The 21,669-nt window shown below is 41.4% G+C and overlaps 1 protein-coding gene across 16 annotated transcripts; it reads right to left on the bottom strand.

Moving 5' to 3' along the window:
• Positions 1 to 136: 136 nt before the first annotated feature.
• On the bottom strand, positions 137 to 21,653 carry LOC107271759. 16 transcript variants are annotated; one of them, XM_025089042.1, is made up of 20 exons: positions 20,597 to 21,653; positions 16,117 to 16,587; positions 15,560 to 15,850; positions 13,967 to 14,155; positions 13,383 to 13,890; positions 12,800 to 13,033; positions 12,295 to 12,654; positions 12,082 to 12,216; positions 11,226 to 11,767; positions 10,960 to 11,145; positions 10,718 to 10,907; positions 10,168 to 10,485; positions 9,394 to 9,430; positions 8,146 to 8,288; positions 5,393 to 5,752; positions 5,045 to 5,050; positions 4,515 to 4,949; positions 3,938 to 4,411; positions 3,654 to 3,851; positions 137 to 3,571 (listed from the first exon to the last, which is right to left on the bottom strand). In XM_025089042.1, exons 2-19 carry the CDS (start codon positions 16,506 to 16,508, stop codon positions 3,780 to 3,782), a joined length of 4,872 nt encoding a protein of 1,623 aa, XP_024944810.1. In that variant the 5' UTR covers positions 16,509 to 16,587; positions 20,597 to 21,653; the 3' UTR covers positions 137 to 3,571; positions 3,654 to 3,779. The 16 variants fall into 16 exon arrangements, with proteins under 16 accessions (XP_024944810.1, XP_015603622.1, XP_024944811.1 ...); XM_015748136.2 differs by having other exon boundaries at positions 16,117 to 16,547; XM_025089043.1 differs by lacking the exon at positions 20,597 to 21,653 and adding an exon at positions 16,993 to 17,643.
• Between the last annotated feature and the right edge of the window lie 16 nt (positions 21,654 to 21,669).

Here is a 21,669-nt window from a genome sequence, read left to right as displayed (position 1 = left end):
AATTAGGTTATTTAAGCAAGGCTTATTATCAATTAACGTTCCCCTCTTGCGTTATTGTAGAACACTGTAGTGTGAACAGTGATCGATATTGAATTTCAAGGTTTAAAGCCAAGATGAAGTAAATGAAAAAAACGTGTTTCTTTAATTGAATTCAAAATTACAGTTTATTGTTTACCTTCTTCGTTATGGACTAGTATAGTATAACCATATACACATTCAGTAGCTCGACTTAAGCTTTTTGTAATTAATAATACCGTTTTTCTTTAACTTATATGTTACACTCACAAACATTGATAGAGATTAGCCATGACGTTTTTTTTCCTTTTTTTTCTTTTCTTTCTTTCATTAGTGCGTCTCATGACCGGGTGAAGCTATAGCGCAAGCTCTAGTTTATGTATCTATAAGATATTAATTACTCTTTGCTCTCCGTGTACGAGTGTGGGCGATTTTTCCCCTTTTCACGCATTGTCATTTTTGTTTCTTCTTACTTTTTCTTTCTCTTCAACCGAATCATCCTTTTCTTTATTATCTCATTCTCCATGGGGGAGAAGTATATATCGTCTGTATGTGTGTATGTCGCGCGTGTCACTTACGAACGTGTAAAATGTCTCATTTAATAATTGTTTTTCATTTACCCCGTTTCCCTTTCTCGCCCTCGTCAACGTGCATACTCTCAAATTTCTTTCCAGTCTCAATTGTTCTTCAACCCTAGTAAATTGTTAGAATTTTTTAAAATCGCAGTTCAATTGGCTTTAATCAATATGCATATCTGTTCAGAATGCAGTTGGCTGAAATGCATTGTCCACGTGCTAAGAACTCTGACAGCTTGTGGAGATGAAAACGCAAGACCTTTTCATTTAGTTCCTTTTAATTCTACTTCTCACGTTTCTTAGTCTTGTGCTTTTCTCTATTTTCTTTTAAGGGCCAGAAGAATTTTCTTGAAACTTGGTAACGAAGCGAATAAATTGATTGCGATTGGTGACTGGATGGCATTATTAAAAACAAAGGTTTTCCACTATCTTTTTGTATTTGTTCCTCGGCTTTTTCTTTTCGTTTTACGTGTTAATTTCTTCAACTTTTCGCTGTGGCCGTTGCACTTGTAAATTCGAATTAAAAGCGAGAGAAAAGATGAGCGGACGTATGTCGGATTTAAATGCAGGCTTTTTTTTTTGTTTTCTTTCTTTCTCTCTTTGAGACTGTTGTCAATATGTAACTGCTATTGTTATTATCATTTTACTTTTTGAATTAAGAATGCGAATTAACGCTTCACTCGCTTTATCAGTTCAGGGTGGCTTGGCGATGGCTGAGTATTCAATTATTTATTTATAATATATACTTTATCCTTAGCGTTAATGACTAGATAAGTTTTCAGCCACCCATACACACTCTATGTATAATAACATCTTGTTTGATCCCATATATTATAATTCATACAGTTCCGACGCACCTCGATATATGGATAAACTCTTTTATGCCAAAAGTCTGTTTCAGGGTCTATTTTGCTTATCGTCTTACAGATATCGACGTTACACAACGAGAAACAAGGATAAACCTACGAGATTCGTGGGAATTCGGTAATCTTCATTTTACACAATTGAAATAAATAACGGCGTACCGGAAACACTCGCGCAATTCGACACAGAGGATAACAGAAAGTTACAGAGAGAGAGAGAGAGAGAGACAAAGGAATATTTTAGTTTTCCTTTTTTGTCCCAGTCTGTACAATCATTTTTTCTTTTGTTCGCTCTTGTTTTTCAAAGCTATGACACACGATCGCACCTACTTTGGCATAGAAAGTTTATCGAAGTTTAGGAATCTTAGTATTCTGCACCATCGCGATATCTCATTTGATATTCATAAAGCCGAAGTATAGCTTAAGAGTCGAAAAGTAGTCAGCAAAAATAGATAAAACTTAGATTACAATGATAGTCGACGAGGTAACGAAGAGGAGAGCGTGTCACGATTGATAATATAAGAAAAGAAAAATAAGAGAGATAAATAAAGAAAGTAAATAAAGAAACGTAATATTAATAATCGTGCATCTGGACTCTCTAGTACAGCAATAAGACAGTATAAATATCTATCGGTATCGTTACATCTTTCCATTGACTAGAGAGTATATAGGACTGACAGCCATATACTTATACGTATGAATTAATTTAAGTATTATATTTAAACGAATAACGAAATTCGTACTCCTCTTCGTCTAACTCGCCGATAATATTTCGCGTGAGACTTACACACACTCGAAGGAACCTAAATCGTATTTATACGAGAATTCCTAATTAGGTTTTAATCGCCCTCCGTCCTATTGTTCCTTATTAGCTTCTAGTTTTAATCAACACTCACTTCACTCTTATTCTCTTATCTTCGACTTTGTTTTAATACAAATGAACGAGGAGTCGGGGCACCGCGCAGTCCGTATGCCTTTAGTGGCATACCAGGCGATTTTCGATAAAAGGACTAAAATATTCGACGAGGGAATGTCCAGTGAGAATTCCATGGATACGTCAAGGAAATCCTTGTGGAAATTGGCTTGACCATTTTTTTTCATTCCATTTTTTTTTCTTTTCTTTACAAATATTACGTCACGCACTGACCACCTTCTCTAAGCATTCAATTTATTAATCCTCGCCCTGTCCTCCGTAATATACAGCTAATTCATTATATTCCTTTATTATTCTTATTTCTTTCTTTGTTTTTTCATCTTTTATTCGCATCCTCCTCCTCACTTCTCCCCCTCGATTCACTCGCAAAACTTCGAGAGGGAGACAGTGGTGTTATTCTTCGTTTGTCTTTAAATTTCTTTTTTTACTTCTCATTTGTGCTATTTATAATCATGTGCATTGCATTCCCCTATTAAACTTCCTTGGCGCGTACGACAACGTCACTCGTTCGTTCGCTTCTTTAATTAGCAATTAATTACCTAATTCGCACGTCTGACAATCGTACAATTTTAAATGTCCTCTCTCGTCTTCGCTCCTGGTTAATTAGAATGGCGAATTCACCGTCGCGGTAATTACACGAGGGTACGGTAATATAAGATAGGACTTAAGATATATCAGGCTCGATGCAACCTTGTGAATTATTTATCGCGACAGCGAGATATCCGAGGGCAAATAGTTTTCTCGCGAGAAAACGTGACTCTGACCTTCGGCAATTCTGTGACAATGAAGGAACCACGTGGATACGTTCTCATTCTTTGCTTATCTCCGATGTACATATCTCGAGAGAAGACAGAAAATTGGCTGACTGTTCTTAAAAGAGATATTAAGCGTCTCTCCGTTCAATTTCTTTTATATCGTACGCGTGCGAACGAGTGACGTCGCACTGATAAAACGTATATTTATATATTATATTAATTACGGTAATAATATAAATTACGCTCGAGTAAATACTTAGTAACGTTTCACTTGGGCTTCTATGAGAGTTCGAGCTCGAGATAGAGAGATAGAAGGAAAAAGAGAGAGTGCAGCCGCAGCAGCAAAGCAGGATAAAAGGTGGGCTCGGTGAGTTTGTGACTTTGGGCAGGCAGGCAGGCAGCCTGGCAGTCAGTCAGGTCGTTCCTGACCTATGGATATAACAATTATACATACTTTTGTGTGTGTATATACTATATATATAAATATTTATATGTAAAACGAATTTAGTACCTGGTACCTTGGTACCTGATACCGGAACGATCTCCACCGCCAAGTAGTATGGACATTAGTAGTACGATGGTAATGGATGGCGGATGTATTGTCTCTTCACTACGTAACGGCCAGGCAATTGAACTCTTATATGTACACCGGAGACTCCTGGCCGGTTAACAGCCTAAACATCGACGTGGGCATCGTCTTCATGAGAATCTGTAATTATTCGTAGAATCGTTTATCCGATACCTGAGAACACCTGGTCTCTGAGAGGACTGTTACTACTGCATGTATATACAAACCTCGCCGACCGAGGTCGCAAGAAGATTGACAATTTTCTCATGCGGCACAGCAACGACACTCTGATTATTGATCTCGATGATCCTATGGCCTACTCGGACGCCACCGCGTTCCGCAATTCCGCCACGCAGTAGACTGCAAATGACACCGTTCTGCACACTGAAGCCGAGCTGGTACTTGGTGTCGGGTCGCTTGATCTTGACCTCGACAACCGGGGCACACGGTACCACAGTCAATTTAACCACAGTCTGATTCTTTGAGTTCTTTATATACGTCTGACACGTCGACAACGGGAGACCGACCAGAGAGACGCCATTAATGGCGATTATCTGATCGCCGATATTTAGCTGGCCGCATCTCGCGGCTGCACCTGCCGGTGCAAGATTGGCTATCACAACCGTGGGTAACATGGAGCCCCATCCGGATTCTACTATCACCACACCCAAGATTTCACCCTTAGCCTTCGGTACCACCACCTGTCACAGTAAAGTACGTTTTTTAGTTTATGTATCATTGTATCATAGCAAATGCACATGCGGTAATTATGCGAATACGCTTCTTTTTTTTAATCAGACTTGCCTCCTTCTGCATCTCCTTCTTGGCGAACATCTGCAACTCGTCGCCAAAGATCTCTTGGGAATTTAGAACTTCCTGGTAATCCATCTCCTTCACGAAGCTGTGATCCTCGATGCCGTTCGCTTTGAGGAATTCCATATAAGCGACCTGGAACGCCTGACCTATGCTTTGTGCGATGAACTGAGCCTCCTCGCTCTCGAATACATGGCAAATCATCTTCGGGGTTCGATTGATCTTCGGCGCCTCTTGCATCTCGTGCGGCACGAAACGTCTTCTTGCCATGAGTACAACCAGGTCGCCGATATCGGCTATGTACGATATCGTTCTCAGCGCATGGTCCATCATTATCTCCTTGAGATCCGTGTTTAACACCATGATCTTCTCGGTCGAGATGAAAAGGTCCACTTCGGTGCTGGGTTGAGTCTCGCCATCAGGTGCCTGGTAAACAGAGTATAGATTAATATGAGAAAACACAGTCGTAGAGCAAGCTCAGAAATATTCTAAAGGATCCATCAGTCGCATCGCTTACTCACCAAAGCCTGGACAAGATAGCAGCGTGTAAGATAAAAATGCAGATTCTCAGTTAGTAAACGATCAGTAGCAATTCTAGCTCTAATGACCAAAGAAAGGTACGAACCAAGTGGGTAACTGTTCAACTTTTACATAAGGGAGACTGATATACCTGAATATGAAGAATGGACGATGAAGAGAGCAATAGATAAATAGAGAGAGAGAGAGAGTATGAGGATGAATAAAAAAAAGAAGATATATGAATAGAGAGAGAGAGAGAGAGAGAGAGAGACTGCAGAGGGTTCAAGAGATCAAAAGAAAGTGGGAGGATATATCTGTGGTGTTGTCGAGAGGTCAAAGGGTAGGCGGACCTTGATCTTAGTGACAGCCTCCTCGACCATGTGCTTCTTAAGGCGCTTTCGGCGCTTGCGACCCCCTTCCTCTTCCACCTCCACCGACCCGAGAAACTGAAGTCTGAAAACGGTGCTGGGGCCCAACGGAGGGAGATTGGGGCCCAGGGGGCCCATGGCACCCCCGGAGATTGGGACATCGGCAGCCAGGCTCTCGTTCTGGCCACCGGAGCCACTCCCAATCAGCTCCTCACTCGAGTCGCACTCATCTTCATCGAGGCTGCCCTGCGATGCGACGCTGCACCGACCATAACCGTGCTGGCCCCCATAGTTTACGAGGGTAGCCTGCATCGGCACTGCCGTCGCCGACATCGACGCATCCTTCCGTAACGCACGCGCCAAACAAACAAACAAACAAAGGCTTCTGCTAGTCACATTGCCACACCACGCCACCACCACACAGAACAAGCCACCGCGCGAGCCAGAAGCTCCCTGGATTCTGAGTCGATGCTACTTGTACACTAATTTTCTTTTCCCTTTATCGACCATTGCTGCTTCCTGTTACAGAAGGTCACGCACCGCAGCACAGACTCAGACTTCCATCGGTTGGACGTCGTCGTAAACGAGCGCTGATCCTTTCCGATTGTCCATGATAAGCCGAGTAGGCTCTAAAGCAACTTCTCTCCTGAGCCAGCCCGAACAATTCAAAAGAAGACAGAAGCATCATGGAGACACCATTATTGGAGATCAAATTGTGACCAGTCCTAGCAGTCATTTCGAGTCAGCAAGCCTCAAAGTATGAAGCCAAGCTTTTGGAACTGGGAGTAAAATGAGTTTAATAAAATTAAGAGAAAAAAAAAAAACAAGCTTAATAAACAGATTATAAGTTCCTCCCCTTAACATATTTTTTTTTGGTTTTCTTTTTTTTTTTTTTCACTAACTCAGTAAGGACCACCTTGGATCTATACGCCGCCACTGAAGATGCAATTCTTTAAAGACAAAGACAGCGTGCAATACAATTTCCCGCGTGCGATCAGCCTCTGTTATACAATAATTCAAGAAAAACAGCCGCAATTAGAAACTACAGAAGAAAACAAAGGCATAGCTAAGTGTTCATCGATGCATTGAGTGCAGTTCAAAGAGATATTTAGTTACACAACACCGAAGCGCAATCGCCAAGGAGACAGTCTTCGATGCTCAAAGATGTCTGTCGTTTTAGCCAAGAGATTTCAGACAGCGCACGCAAGCTTCCTTTTGACAGTAGCAAACTCTCTGGTCTACTAGGTTGACAGTGATTAACGGCAGTGATAATTATCAGTGAGCCAAGAAGTACAGTTCAGTGCAAAATAGTCGGATGCGTTTAGGCGCGCATACGGTGTGCCACCAGCGCGCGTCTCTACTTATGGAATTGAAATATCAGAAGACAAAGGTGGGTGAGGATAGGCAGGCATTTAAGAGAGTGGTGTTCTTTTTACGCAGACAGTCCGACAGAGACAGAATAAAGGACAGACAGACACAAAAATAGACAGACAGACAGACACATCAAAAAGTTACACCGAGAAGATGACAGTGTTCGGTGGTCGGGTGGTGGTGTTGGTGATGTGAGGAAGAGGGGCGCTACACTGAAACATTCAGGCCTCTTTACACAACGGCCATTTCACAGTTATTTCTTATTAATCCGTATAGAATAGACACATCGAGTCGCTTTTGATCAGTACCTGAAAGTGTTAAAGTTTATGCCAATGATCTAGCAAGAGTTCATAGGTGATACGAATGATAGAACCCGGTCAGTCATAGTATGTCAATGGGACTTGAGGCAAGAACTGGTACACGTGCCAAGTACTGATCCGTTCTTGAGTACGATATTAAGCTCGAGCGAAGAATATATATCTTGAAATTAAAGAGGAATCTCAATGTTCACGTAGTACTTCATATCAAAGTACCGGTTCACACGGGCGGATTCAGAGAGTTCACGAGCCTTCTGATATGTACTATATATATATATATATATATATATATATATATATATATATATACCTTATGTATTAAGAGTTTCAGGGTTGTTACATAGGTACTTTTTAGTTTGCTGCAAACGCTTTCTTGATACTTTACATACGACATGAGAACTTGGGGTAACTTTCCTTGGATAAGTATTTGATTTATTATTTCTCGGACGAATGAAAATTAAGAAAATTCCTAGCCGTTTGAGTTTTCAAATTTACAAATTTTCTTTTTTTTATATATAATTATATATATATATATATATATATATATATATATATATATATATATATATATATATATATATATATGGCCGTATCGAGGACACTGCCATGTCTTGTCGATAAATGATGGAGCAAACGAAAGACTAAAAGAGAAAGAAAGAAAAATAATATTAAATAAAAACTGTGTAAAGCATTCAGAGGCATGCGACTATGTTATCGCTTGTGATGTATAAATAATGTATTTCTGAGATATGCATTTAATGCTGTTTGATAATGGGCATCGACATCAGTACGTACAGTAGAAACGTATGAACCATATTTCTTTCCATGAACGACTGAAAGTTTTGACAATTTGGAGATCTACGGGTCACTGGATCTCAGAAATGGATGTTTGACATTCCGTAGCTAGCAGCAGTAATTCATAAGCCACTAGAGACCTCAGTGATGGGTGTATGAAGTTCTGATGTGGGAATGATCCATAGATCACCAAATGACAGGAGCATCTCGACAGTCTATGGTACCCACAGAATTCACATCAGGCTTGCGTACCTTTATCCTGGAGACGGCTTCCTCGGCCTGGCACATCCTGGTGGACTTGGTCGGCTGTCCCTCGCAGACGAGCTGCGTCGAGCCCAGGTATCTAGCTCGGAAGAGCACGCCCTCGATGAGAACTGAAGGATCGGCCAGGAGAGCTGAAACGTTCACAGAGACACGCCATTTAGTAAGCGACGGATACTTGGGGTCGTCGTTGCTCCTGGTGCCAGGAGTTTCATTCTTTATTCCTATATTGCGACTATCAGTCAGGCTACCAAACGCTGCCAGATACTCTGCTGAACAGCTAAGTACTCTCATAGACGATACACGAACGATCTCAGATTTATTCACTGGTTTCTCATCGATTTCACACCAGTCGTACACTTCCTTCGCTTCATCCATTCTACGTTCTCCAGGCGAACTGTCAGCCTCGCAGTGGTATTGCATTAATAAGAATGAGTCTATTCTATGAATTGTTTTGCCACTTCCTTCGGCGCGATGAACAAGCCACCTCAAGGATATCAAGAAACCGGTATACCCACAGTGCAATGGAGGATCTTTAATGATTTAATTTTATTTATTTACTGTGCACGCTTCAACCGAGATTACCGCATGAATTGAAATATTAATTCGGCTCTGCTCTGTATTACAGTTTCATGTATAATTGGACACCAGTCACTGGAGAAAGTCACTGTTCACGATCAAGCAAACCGTTTGTTATATGCGAGTCTCAATGCGGGCTTCCCCAAACTTTAAGAACTGTTCGGCTGCAGTTGGCGCCATAATTAAATGTGCAATAAGATATATATATATGTATATATGCTAAGAGAGATCGTGCATGTGATAATACACAAGCACGAATGGGATATAGATGGTAAACAGTTTGGAACAATCGAAAGGGGGAAAGAGTGGGGTACCTACCATATAAGAGACGATGTATTCAAGGCACATATCAGGCATCCAAGGTAGCAGCATTTAGAAAGGATTTAAAGTGTGATTAGTACTCGCTATCATATTTGGTTAAATAGTAAAACGTCATGCGTTATTTGTAAGTGAAGAAACAAGATGCTCAGTGAAACGTCAGAAATTGGATTATACAGAGTTACAGAATCATTGATTCTTTCTTTTATACGTGACAAAGTCGTTCAAATTAATAAAGTATGGATTTTATTCAAGGCATGCTCTTGTTTTGGTACGTTTTTAAAATACGTTCAAGGTAAACTACTGAGGTATGGTTTGACAAGGCGTTAGGAGCGATACTACCTTCTTTGTTTCTGCTCTTCTTTTTGCCTTCCTTGTCCTGAAACAATTCAATGGATTAATGACTGATCGATTTATACGTATTTAATTGCTAGTACAAGTGACTCGGCTTTTCGCAGATAATATAAATGCACTCCTGAAAGCTCTAATCATCTCACATGCTTGCTCCGCTCTGATCTTCATGCAGTTGCAAGCTGGTGTTGTATAGTGGTCCTTCAAAGTGGACTGTGATTTATTAAAATGTCATTCTTGAGCTTCGTTTTGTATGTATGACAGTGAGAAAAAGCATTAGAAATCGTGTCTTTGTGTTATTGATCAATAGAGGATGCATCTAAGCAGGTGCAACTTGGATAATTTGGAGAATTGTTTGTTTCTAGATAATTGTTTTTTCCCTTTTGGCATGCTTCTCGTTTAGAGATTGTAATGTAAGCATCTACGTTGTTCGAGTAAAAATCTGACAGGACAGGAGAACGAAAGTGGGACCTAGTATGTATGAGAACCTTTTAAAAAAAGATCAAGTTACATATCGCTCGAAATTTTGTTCGATCATTTGAAATTTTTCAAAGCAATTAATGCAATACTAAATTCTAAAGAGATTCAAGCGGTATCGAAAAAAGAATACGTTAATACAAAGCTCTAGTGGCCCGGGCGTTAAAATGTGCAAAAGAACGTATGTGAAAGAGAAGCGAATTCGGAGAAATAAAGTGGGAAAAGACAAGTGAAACAAAAAAAAAAATAATAAAACTCGAGAGAGCGACAGAGTGAGTGAAAGGGCACCTTTTTCACCTTGCTGCCGGATTCCTTGAGGCTCTGAGGAGGCGATGGGGAATTTTTGACTGGGGTCTTCTGGGGGCTCGAGGAACACGGCTGAATGGGGGACGCAGGCTTGCGTTCCGAAGCAGGCGATTGGGCAATGGCTGGGATCGTCAAGGGTGGCGGCGATACCGACGTGGATGTCGAGGGTAAGGGTTCGCAGGTAGGTGAAAGCGTCTCTAAGGGTGCCACGCTTAGGGTTTTCGGTGGGGTTTGTTTGGGAGTCACGACTTTTGTACTCATTGTTGGTAACATTGTCCTAGTCTTTGGCTTCCGCCAACCCTGCGCAACACCACAATACCAGTCACCATTAGTAATAATAGTAGGAGCAGGCAAATACTACCAAGTATCATGGATACTTGGTAGAATTCAATAAATTCCTCAAATAGAAAAACACTAACACCTTAACCCAATTGCAGAAAATTTCTCAGGTAGAATCAGAATAAGATTTTTGTGATTTATGAATATTTGCATTTTTTTTTTCTTAATATTTTTGTACAGATATAAATAATACCTTATCATCGTAGAATCCTTGATCGTCTGTTCTTTGTTGACCCAATAATCTGTCGGTTTCCAAATCGGTATCGGCCTCCTCTTCATCGGGACCATCTTCTACCTCTACATCGGCCTCGTCATCAGCTCTTCTCACTTCGGAGTCCTCGCTGTTACTTTCGGCGCAAACTCTCCGTCTGACATCCAATACACTATACCTTAGTTGCTTAGTTTTCTAAAGACATCCTGGGTTTAAAGGCATACCTGGGTATCCAGATGGGGCTGACGTTGGGCTCTGGGGGATCCTCCGAAGGCGATTTCACCGGCAGTGTCTTTGTCCTTTGAAGTGCTAACCGGATATCCTTGATAGCGGCCTCCACTTCACCACCGGCCTCGATACTTTGTCTACTCTGTGGTGCGGGTGGTGGTGGTGTACCCAAAGGATCCAAACTAAACAACGAGGAAAAATATTATTCCCCTAGAAGTGAGGTCACTGAATACACTGGATCCGAGTTTGCACTAAAACTCACCCATCCAACTCCAATTCGTTGCTCTCATAAGATTCTTTCTTAGCCACGAATAGGTCGGGTGACGTCGCCTTTAACGAATGTAAGATATCCTTAGTTACACTGAGTCCGACATCCTTGCCACCGGTATCGTTCTCTAACATGTCGTTGCGCGTCCTCTGAATAATCTCTTTCTCTATCTCGTTTATCTGCCTCTTCATTAGCATCACCGTGGGATTGTTGTTATCGGTATCACTGGCATGACCACTCGACAAGCCATCCTCGAGGACAGGCATGCTTGTGTATATCCGTAGGGATTCTGAATTATTTCCAAGGTCGCCGACAGAGCCAAGAAGCCCGCTAGCAGGCATTAACTCGTTGTCCATCATCACCAGAGACATGTCACTGTCTAGATCACCACAGTTACTATCGCAGTCTGTAGTCTCAGGACTGAGCGTAAAATTCCTCGAATGTCCAACCTGAAGTCCCACTTCAGTCTCACCCAAGTCTTCACTGCTGCCTGTGCCGACTGACAGGTCCAGAAAGTTATTCTCGTGCTCCACCGTCTGGAACATGAAATACTGAAAGTTATCACAGCAGAACACCAAGATGCGTATCCACTATTGAAATCCACCGTGAGTATGAAGTGGGAGAGGCAGACGTCTAAATCTGTACATTCAAGACAATCTTTATCTATAAATAAATGTTTATATTTAGTGATAATGTCTTCAAATCAGACAGGAAGAGACTCTTGTCTATACCTCGTCACATGGAAATAGTTGAACTTACTGCGTATACGTGAACATATTCTGTATTTAACTCCACCCATGTAAATACTCATATCAGTACGTCATGGGATTCAAATAACGTAAATTCATACCGTATGTGGGAAGTCCGGTCTCTGCTTTTTTGGAGACTCGTGAACCAAAACTTCTTCTGATATTGGTGGACCACTTGCCAGTCGCTGGCCAACGTAGGCACTGCCACCCTGTCTTCGCAATTCGTAGTCCAGATCCTGTAAGAGAAAATGCCAATGAAATAAACATAAAGAAAACGGTACGAAATAGAAAACAACAAACATCATAAAACGTACTTGAAACGGAAACGATTCTGTATTATTTTCTTTCTCTTCTGCGGGAGGTGGACACTTGAAGAACTCCTCCAGGACTTTCCGCGTCTCAGAGAACTCGTAGAGATAATCAAAAGTACTACCACTGGGTGAAACAAGGCTGCTAAGATTCTCTACGGGTAGTACCGGAGGTTTCAAAGAATCCTCCTCCTCCTCTTCTACCTCTTCTTCGTCCTCGAGCTCCTCCTCTTCTTCCTCCTCCTCTATATCAGCCTCTACCGGTGGTGGCGTTGTCCTGTTCGGTTCCACTTCTGCTTCTGCTTCAGGAATGATGTTTTCTGTCACAGGATTCTCCACGACAACCTCAGCAGGACTCTCTTCCTTCTGGAATCATAAGCGAGTTAATTTCTGTATACTCTTCGAAGAAGACTTCACTGCTGTTCTTTAGTTTTGACACCGTGAGTTCATTAGTAACTCAAACAGCACACAGAACTATTAAAACTTTGCTTAATAATGGATAAATCGCAACCTCTTTCTGATTTGACGTGGTGGGCAGAATTCTCTGGGGAAAACCAGGCCTTGGCGTCGTGTACATCGAGGGCGAGGATAAAAGTGTAGGTAGCCTAGGATTCTCCCTGACACCGTATCTTCGTGGACTACCGGAATACTGTGCGATTGGTAATTCGCCAATTACTCTCGCCACCTTGTGATTACGTTCCGGTGACGGCGACTCCACCTCGCAATCGCTTGCCGCTGTGACAACCTGGATGAATATTCAGTTATTAATTCCGGTGTATCTTCCCCATGTAATTATGCACAGTTGATGTAAAACAGAACGTATCTAAGAGATGATCCATCAACGCAAAAGCCTTGCCTAAGAGGCACTGTGAACGACGAATCAATGAAACGATAGCCAAGCATGACAGAACAAATGCAGATGAGCACATGCGGCTTAGAATCTAATAATGATTCACAGTACACGTGTCAGCAATATATAATGATGAAGGCAGAGGCCAATTGGATAATGAATATCATGACGGAGTATGGATTACAAAATGGCGCGAGTGTAAACAGCAGTAAATTAATGTAACGACCATTAACTCAATCGTTACCTTGAAGAAATCGGAAGTATTACGATGATGAGGTGGAGTGGGACTCGGTGTACTTCCTACACTTGAACTTGGTGGTTCAGGATGCATCCGACCACGTCTAGTCTCATCAGTCTCCAAGTCAAGACTATCTCCAACCTGATCGGCGTTACTAGATCCAAGATCCAACCTAAGACCTTGCCAGTTGTCATCGATGTCGTCAAAGACGACGACCTCACCGTCGCTTACGATTGCCATACTGCGTGCTGGTGTTGTATGATTTGACTGATAGTCTACGCAGTTCTTGGGTAATCCATAATTCAAATCGGTAATACTCTTCGGCATGCTATACTCTACATTATTGCTATTTAGAATCGAGTCGTAGTTTATCACACGGTTTCCATGATTGCTCGCCGGCGAGTCGTAATCCAGAATCGACTTGGTGGGATTCCGACGCACCGAGTGAACCTCCGACGAGAACACAGTCTCCGTGACCTCACGGTTTGTACGTTGTCGTCTGGCCTGGCCACACCTGTTGACAGATACAATTATTAAGACTATGTGAATAATACTCCATATCAGAATTATCCTTGGAATTATATTCTCACCGGCTACGCAATTCCCAGACGCTTTGTCTATTTGGGGACTTATTGTTCTTCTTTGTTGTCAGTTTGTTGTCCGGCTGACTTTCTTCGTTCGTCAGCGAATTCGAGGCGGCCAGGAAGCGCGGCTTACGCGCTGCTACTTTGCCTCTGCTTTGGGAGAAGATCTCACGGCCACCGGCGATCTCAATAATTCTGCAAGAAATTCACATATTTCCAGGATAAACGACAAATACTTTAAAGATGTATTAAATACAAGTTTAACCAGGAACACGTGTGTCGTGCGGATATTAGTGCCACGAAGACAACGTTCACGAAGTTGGTGGGTCTGACTGTAGCGTGGTTTATCGTATACTTGTCGGAGAGTAATAAAAAACTAAGAGTCCTTCTCTTGATAATAATTATGTACACTGTTGGCGAAGATATCTTTGCTAGCGATACAATTCAAAGAAATGTTGGTGAGTTCATTGGCACAATACCAAGTCACTCGATAACGCTAATCAGTGAGGAGCGAAGGCGTAAACAAAACCTCTACCTAAACGGACAACATAACCTAAAACCATATGCGTGAGCCAAAAGCCAAGAAAAGGTCGCGAATATTTAAGCGAAATTAAGATTCAAATGCAAGCTCGATAATATGTTTAAGATAAGTGTATAAATTTCTGTAATGAGAAAGTTCCAGCGTGCATTTACCTGCAATATGTCTATTTAAATTTGATCATCGCTATCGAACGGTAGGGTAGATAATTAAAATCTACGGGTAACTTCACAGACTTGCCGACAGATGGAGACACATTTTGTCACTGTTTCATTTTAGAGGCATGACTCTGCCAGATAATATAAATGTCTCAATTTCTGCACATAATTTTTTAAGAAAATGGAAAAATCTAAAATTCATTTAATTTACACTGTCTCGCAGTGTCACCATCATTTTTCTGTATTAAAGAGTCCATCGCGTTTATAAATTACTATGAAAAATCAGTATAAATTATCAATTATATTCTTTCGGTAGATCAAATCATTTACAAATTAAAAATTTATATTAGTGTACTACGAACGCATTGCTAGCACGTGGTCCCTGACCTACACTAAACACATGGTCACTCCCACTTATACTTCGGAATACAGCATATTAACATTGAAATGTAGAAGCACCTGTTAGACGTTTTATAACCTATGAATAGTATCGCCATCTAGTATAAACACCAGTGTACTACTGGAATTTGAAAACATTTTTCAACTAGAATTTACCATTACACCTGGTCGTGATAAGTAAAATGGCTGCTAGTTAAACAATGGGATGAAAAAACAAAAAGTCAAAAATTTGTAAAGCATTGCCTATGATATTTAGAAGTAACAGTGATTTAAAGACACGTTAAAAACTAAATATTCACGTCAACAATTCGTTTGGACATTAGGTGCTTTTTTAATATTTGATTTTCAGTGATGTTTCATGTGTATAATTTCAAAGACTAAGATGACATTCAACGTTAGCTGGTACCACGTGACAATAATTTCCTTGAACCAGTATAGGATACTACAGAATAATATAGAATACTTCTACCCCTAAAACTGGCCCTATCAAAAGAATATATTCACCTGGAATCGCGAAGTTTGTAGCTGCGATCTCCCTTAGCAGATGTTAAAATATAAACAGGACTCTCTTCAGGTCCACTGTCATCCTGTTGGGACTGTGGCAGATGATCGCTTCCTTGAAGGCTCCCGTAATTCGGTGCGTCTTCGCTGCGCCCGGAAGCGGACGAGGAGCTCGAGGAAGACGGCTTCGTGGTGACCGGAAGTTGCTCATCCGGCTCGATTCCGGGCACCACGCTCGCCGTCCTACGGGACAGCGAACTTGATTTTTTCCTGCCATTCGCTTGTTTCCTACACCTAAGAATGTAACTCTTCGTTCACTCACTCGTATTCTCATACCGTATACCAGCATGCCACATTTATATAGCCCTCATTCGCCCATCCAATAATACAACGCACATGGAAATGATCGTGAAAAGGTAAACAAAAACATTTACATTTCGCATGCAAATTATACTCGTTATCATTCTTCCCAAAGAATCTCAAAAGTTATAACTGAGGGTGATAAAGAACGTCTGCGTCGCCATCTAGCGGCCAATTACAAGAACTACTAATACACTTGCCTGTCGGTGGAATCGCGCTCGAGGTCAATCATTCCGTTGCTTGATGATACAGAATTTGTAGTACTGCTGTTACCAACAATGGTGGCGGTGGTGCTGACGGTGACGAAACTAGCAATATTAGTCGCAGTAATAGGAGTAGTATTAGCGACAATAGTTGCTGGGGTAATGCTGATGACGTTAATACTATTGGCAGATGTGACGAAGGAGGTGGACGTAGCAAAAGTAGTTGTGCTGGTGATGGTGGTGATAGAGGTGGCCTCCGTCTGAAAAGGGTGGTCATGCGGCTGGCCAATTTGTGTGGTGCCCCCTGGGGGCGGTGGTGGGCCGCCCCTAGGCCGGCATTTCGGGAAAAGTCGGTTCAAGTCCGCGTTCTCCAAAATCAGGCTTGTCATCGCCACTCCACGTTCCTGTCAGCCAAGGTGGCGTCCATACTGTTGCCAATGATGTACCAATATACGTCACAGGAACCGACAACAGAACCGAAAAGAAATGACAGATTAATTATCTGCAGAGCATCGTATTAAAAACTTAAACGTAAAGGTTACGTAAGAAAACTTGGAAGGGGAAAACTTAACGAGACACCAGAGAGAATTTCCTTTGTTTTATGACACTGGTCACGTGACTACCATACCTGAAAACTCTTTTACTTTCTTTGGAGTAGTAAATTAACAAGAGAAAAAGAGAGAGAGATGTAAAAAGTATCGTAGAAGTTGGAGAAGTCACTGGGGAATTGTAGATGGGTGGATTAAAAAGGTAAAAAAAGAGTCTCAAGTGTGTTAATAATTGAGTAGACACGCGGAGATGAGAGTTCGCGCAATGCCACTTCTCGTCGCCGATGAGATTTTCATTCGAGATATTTTCATTTCCTTTGCTCACCTGTTTCTCATGCTTGAAGTTTCGCACGACTGAAATTCATTGCTCGTAAAAATAGGCGGTATAATAAAAAGAGAAAGGAAAATCGTATCGCAGGATTAGTGGAATACGAAATCCTTGACACCTTTCAAATCGGGTCAATCCCGCTGGAAAACTGTTTCATATTATTTTATTACGCGATGCAGAAAACTTGTATTTAAACGTTCTGCCTCTAGCGCCATCTCTGAATAAATACACGAAACACATGGTCAACAAAGAAAACTCCTCCGAGCAAACTTACAGGTCTCTTTGATTTTCTTCCTCCAATGCAGTGAGAATTTTTCTACAATCCTGTCGAATGGATAGTGAATGTGTTTGTTCACACCTAACCTCAACAACTTACGCCCACCGGCCCTTTTACCCGATTCCCTTGGTCCCTCAGGATTTTCCGGATGGTTCGGTTCTCGCTTGAACGGATCTCGACCAAGGGATCGGTTTCTGGAATAGATTCTCGCTTAATTTGAAAGTTGCTCGACGGCGCGCAGCAAACCTTTCGTCCCGTGGAAATTATTTTCGCCTAGATGACGCTAGCGTCGCTCGCCATTGGACAGTGTACGGAGTGAGACAGCTTGACTAAAGTGTAGGAAAGCATGAGGGAGTGAGTAAGCGAGCGAGAGCGAGCGAGAGAGAGCGAGCGAGAGAGAGCGAGCGAGAGAGAGAGAGAGAGAGAGAGAGAGAGAGAGAGAGAGAGAGAGAGAGAGAGAGAGAGAGAGAGAGAGAGAGAAGGAAAGAAGGAGATATATATGGAGAGAGTGGGAAAGAGCGAGATGGTCGGAGGTGGAGATTGAGGGTGAGCTGGCAACGGGAGGCGACGACGAGGGTGAGGGTCTGGTCTGTGCTCCGCTGAGCGTGGAATCAATAGGGGGTCACTGGCACCAACAGATACAATCGGCACATTTTGAGTGCCCGACTCTTTTCATTTCTTTTCCCACTTCTCCAAATTCTTCTATTCTCTCAAGTTCATTTTCACATTTCTATAGCACTGTCAAACCAATAAACTGCGTATCTGATATGAATATCGAGCATATATTGTTATAATATAATCAGACCACAACAATATGTCTGGTCGTAGAAACTGATTGGTACAGTTAACTGCCAGCTATACAAAATTATAAATATCAATATTATGGAAGCATATGGTAATAATTTCGCAATTCTTTTAACCACAAGCAATCCCATTTGTACCCGAGACGATTATTGTCCGTAGTATAATGAAACCTAAAAGGGTGGGGGAAATGAAAGAACCCCGACAAACACAAAAGCGAAAGAAAAAAAAGAAAAAAAACGCAGATAAAAATGAAACATCAGAATGTTTATAACGTGGAAAAGTTAACCATTTGTGACGCATTTCAGTGGTTTCTTTGTTTAAAAATAATTTTCTCCGCAGAATACGCAACGTCTTTTATTTACGAAAATTTTTCTCGCTCACTTTCTCGTTACTCAGTTCACAGTTTAGATCTTAAAGCATACTCCACGTACACGTACACCTCTTCTAAAAATCAACTTCAAAAGATTCGTAAGATCCCTTATTCTCTTCTCTCTCGTCATTACCAATGCGGACTTTTCGCCACCGTCAAACCACCCAGTCGTAACCACTCGCTTTCATCGTCCGTAAGTCGTACGACGTTTTACGAATTAAAGTAACGTGCCTTTTGTGTGAAAGTCAAATTTGTCAAAATTATATCGAAGGTGATAAAAATCGGGAAAGAAAAAGATGGCGACGATAATTACCAAGCATTGTCAGAGTCGGAATTTCTGACAGGTCTCCCGATTTTCCTCTTTGTCATTCAGACTTTTTCATTTTTTTTGTTTCCTTTGTCTTCTTATCGATTATACCCAGGATGACCGTGCAAAAGGCAGGACATACGCCTCCGAGACTACTTATGCAGTATCGAATAATCGATATCCAGCGGTTGGTTACGAGAGGCTTTGCTCGTTTTGAGGTTACCGCATGAAAATTGCCCTTTAGATTTATCACCGGACCCGACATTGTTAATAACAATATTAAGGATTAAATAAATCGGTAGCTGCAAAGGGTGGCAAGTATCTGCGTAACGGTATATGCTAGTGGGTCAGTTATTAATATTTCCCGATATCATAAATGTCACGTGCAAAAACGAGAAGCTGTAGACGTTCGACCAATGGGAAAGCCGAATATTCAACGTGCAACAACCACCATACATATTTACGGCGATACGTACGTACACGGAGGTAGACACGCTAGAGAAAAATATGATTTGCGTTGCTCGTGAAAAAGGATGTAAAAGGAATATCATTCCCCGGTGGTTTATTCGTTAAAATAATTAAGGAATTTACTTTGCCGTCCCTGTACACTTTTTTGTCTATTTTTTAGATTTTTAATCTCGTCAACGTTGTAAAGTGCAATTTTGTTACATGCTTTGCAGTACAGGTGGTAACGGAATTTTTAATTTAACGAAGCAGACATGAGATTTTTTTTTTATAATAAACTTATAATTTTAGACAACACAATGCACAGGATCAATGAATTTTGAAAATTTTCAATCTTGGGAATTTACTGGAAATAATTAAGGGTTGTCTCAGTGCTAGCACATCCGACCAGGAATTTCATTTTGAGTCGAGAGGAATTCTCGAAATGCTCTGCCAAATGGAGAGAAAGATGTAGTCACGTGCGAAAGTAAGAATTAGGATTAATGCGTACAAAGTTGAGAAATGGCGAGTGTCTAGCAGAGATGAGAACGATACAGGTAAAAATGTCAGTTATTTTCAGTATTCTCATTATTGTGAAAAAGATACTAGAAATAGTCTACCCACGATGTCAGTACTACTGTAAAATGAACAAGCAAGTAAAATCTTTAGTATTTTAGTGTACTCGACATTTTCTGAATAAACTAGACTAAATAATGAAGTAGAAACAGAATTGGTGATAGTAGAAACCTACGGTGGTACACAGCTAAATATAATACACCCCTATCACGTTAGGATCGACCCCGTAAAAGTGGACAGTTCCATTTCGACAAAGGATCCCGCAAATAAATTTCTAAGTAATAAAGAAAGAGCCTTAATAATGTTCCAAGAAATTTATGAAAGTTATTCAGATCACCAAGTCTGTGATATGAAAATTTTGAAATTTTAATATCATTTCCCGCGTGCATGAAAAATTAAAAAATTCAACCTCTAATAAAAGTAAAAATCCCAGAAAAATCTCGACAATTTCAACGGACTTGTCACAATGATTTTTCCCTGGGTATTTCAAATTCTATGAGTACGTTGTATGTGCGTGTGCGCGCGTGTCCCTGATCCCCCGTGGGCGACTCAAGAAATGGAATCGATCCAACACGCGCGACTCTATCCCGCTTGGGTTATGCAGAATAGAATGATGTAGAAATAAGATGATATCGTAGGTGTAGGTTATGCCAGTTTCGAGCAGATTCTTATAACCGGTAGAATAAATCATTTAAGAGACAAATGGGACTGCGTGACCTCGAAAGCATAGGTAGGATATTGACTGTTCGAAGAAGAGGGTAGCTATTATCGATGGCAGAAAATGTGTATTAGACTGTTAAGTTGCTCTTTTCTTTTGGGTTACCTTGTCGTAGGCCTCGTTGCCGATGCCGGTGCTGATGCACTTGCTTACTCACTTACAACTGTCTAAGGCACAAGAGAAAACACTCCGTGAATTAATCCGCGCGCGATTTTCTTTAAAGGACGATTTGTGACACGGACGCCTGCGGCACACAAGTCTTGAAGAAAAGTCTTATTAAACTCGTAGCGAGGCGCACGTCTCGTTTCGAGGGTGGCTGGTGGCCGCTCACTGGCCGACCAGATGGCGTTGACGGTCGGCACGCTGAATTCACCCTCCCACTCGTCACTCGAAAATTCGTAACTCACCCTTCGCTTCACGGATATATCCCACCCTTGACGGTGGCACTGAATCACCCGCGGGCTTGACTACCTATCAAGTTTCTCACCAGGAAAGGGCATCACTCTAAATGCCACTACCACCATTTTGCTATTCTCGCGGATCATGTATGGTGGATGAATGTACCCTTATCCTGGTACTTCTACTACCCTTGCTACTGAACTGCTGTGTATTGTAACGATGGGGGTGACATCTGCACTTCAGTCGGTTTTACAATCGGCGATTGGCTAGATGCGATGTCCTTGGGACGATTGCGCACGGAATGCAGATTTTCAACCCCCTTGTGTACGTGATGCAACCATTAGGATTCATCCCTTGCAGACAATATGCCCTGCGACACTTTACATTTCATCTCCCTTGTGTTTTTAAGAACTGTTATCTAGAAAGGAGTCTTCAGTTTCAGTAAAGATTTTGCGCAGTATGTAATTTTTTTACAGAGCACTTGTATGAATGTAATAACGTTGAATGCTTGACGTATTCTTGGAATTCATGCTTCTACGTTTGGAGATTCGTATTTGTAATTGGTCATTTCTGTTCCATCTAGAGAGTATTTTACGAAGCTTTGATATTCCTTGTTCGTACAGTTCATAAATTTGGTTCTGTTCCATAGTTTATTTATCAATTCGACAAATTTATATCGTTCTTAGTGAATAAGTTTAGAGCTGGTAATTATAATAATATATAAAAAAAAGGAGTTACAAGAGTTAATCTGCCTAAGTCCAATCTCACGGTAAGTATTT

Source organism: Cephus cinctus, unplaced genomic scaffold (genome assembly GCF_000341935.2).
Source record: "Cephus cinctus unplaced genomic scaffold, Ccin1 Ccin1_scaffold1042, whole genome shotgun sequence".
Taxonomy (NCBI): Eukaryota; Metazoa; Arthropoda; class Insecta; order Hymenoptera; family Cephidae; genus Cephus; species Cephus cinctus.
The sequence above is the reverse complement of the archived record's forward strand: the minus strand, read 5'-3'. Positions and strand labels throughout refer to the sequence as shown.

Excerpts from the sequence above, each read along its gene's own strand:
- LOC107271759 (XM_025089042.1), bottom strand. The coding sequence starts at position 16,508 with ATGACAAGCCTGATTTTGGAGAACGCGGACTTGAACCGACTTTTCCCG. Across the intron at positions 14,156-15,559 it reads TACAAACTTCGCGATTCCAG|AATTATTGAGATCGCCGGTG; the intron begins GTGAATATATTC and ends AATTTCTTGCAG. Across the intron at positions 11,146-11,225 it reads AACGAATTGGAGTTGGATGG|TTTGGATCCTTTGGGTACAC; the intron begins GTGAGTTTTAGT and ends CTCGTTGTTTAG.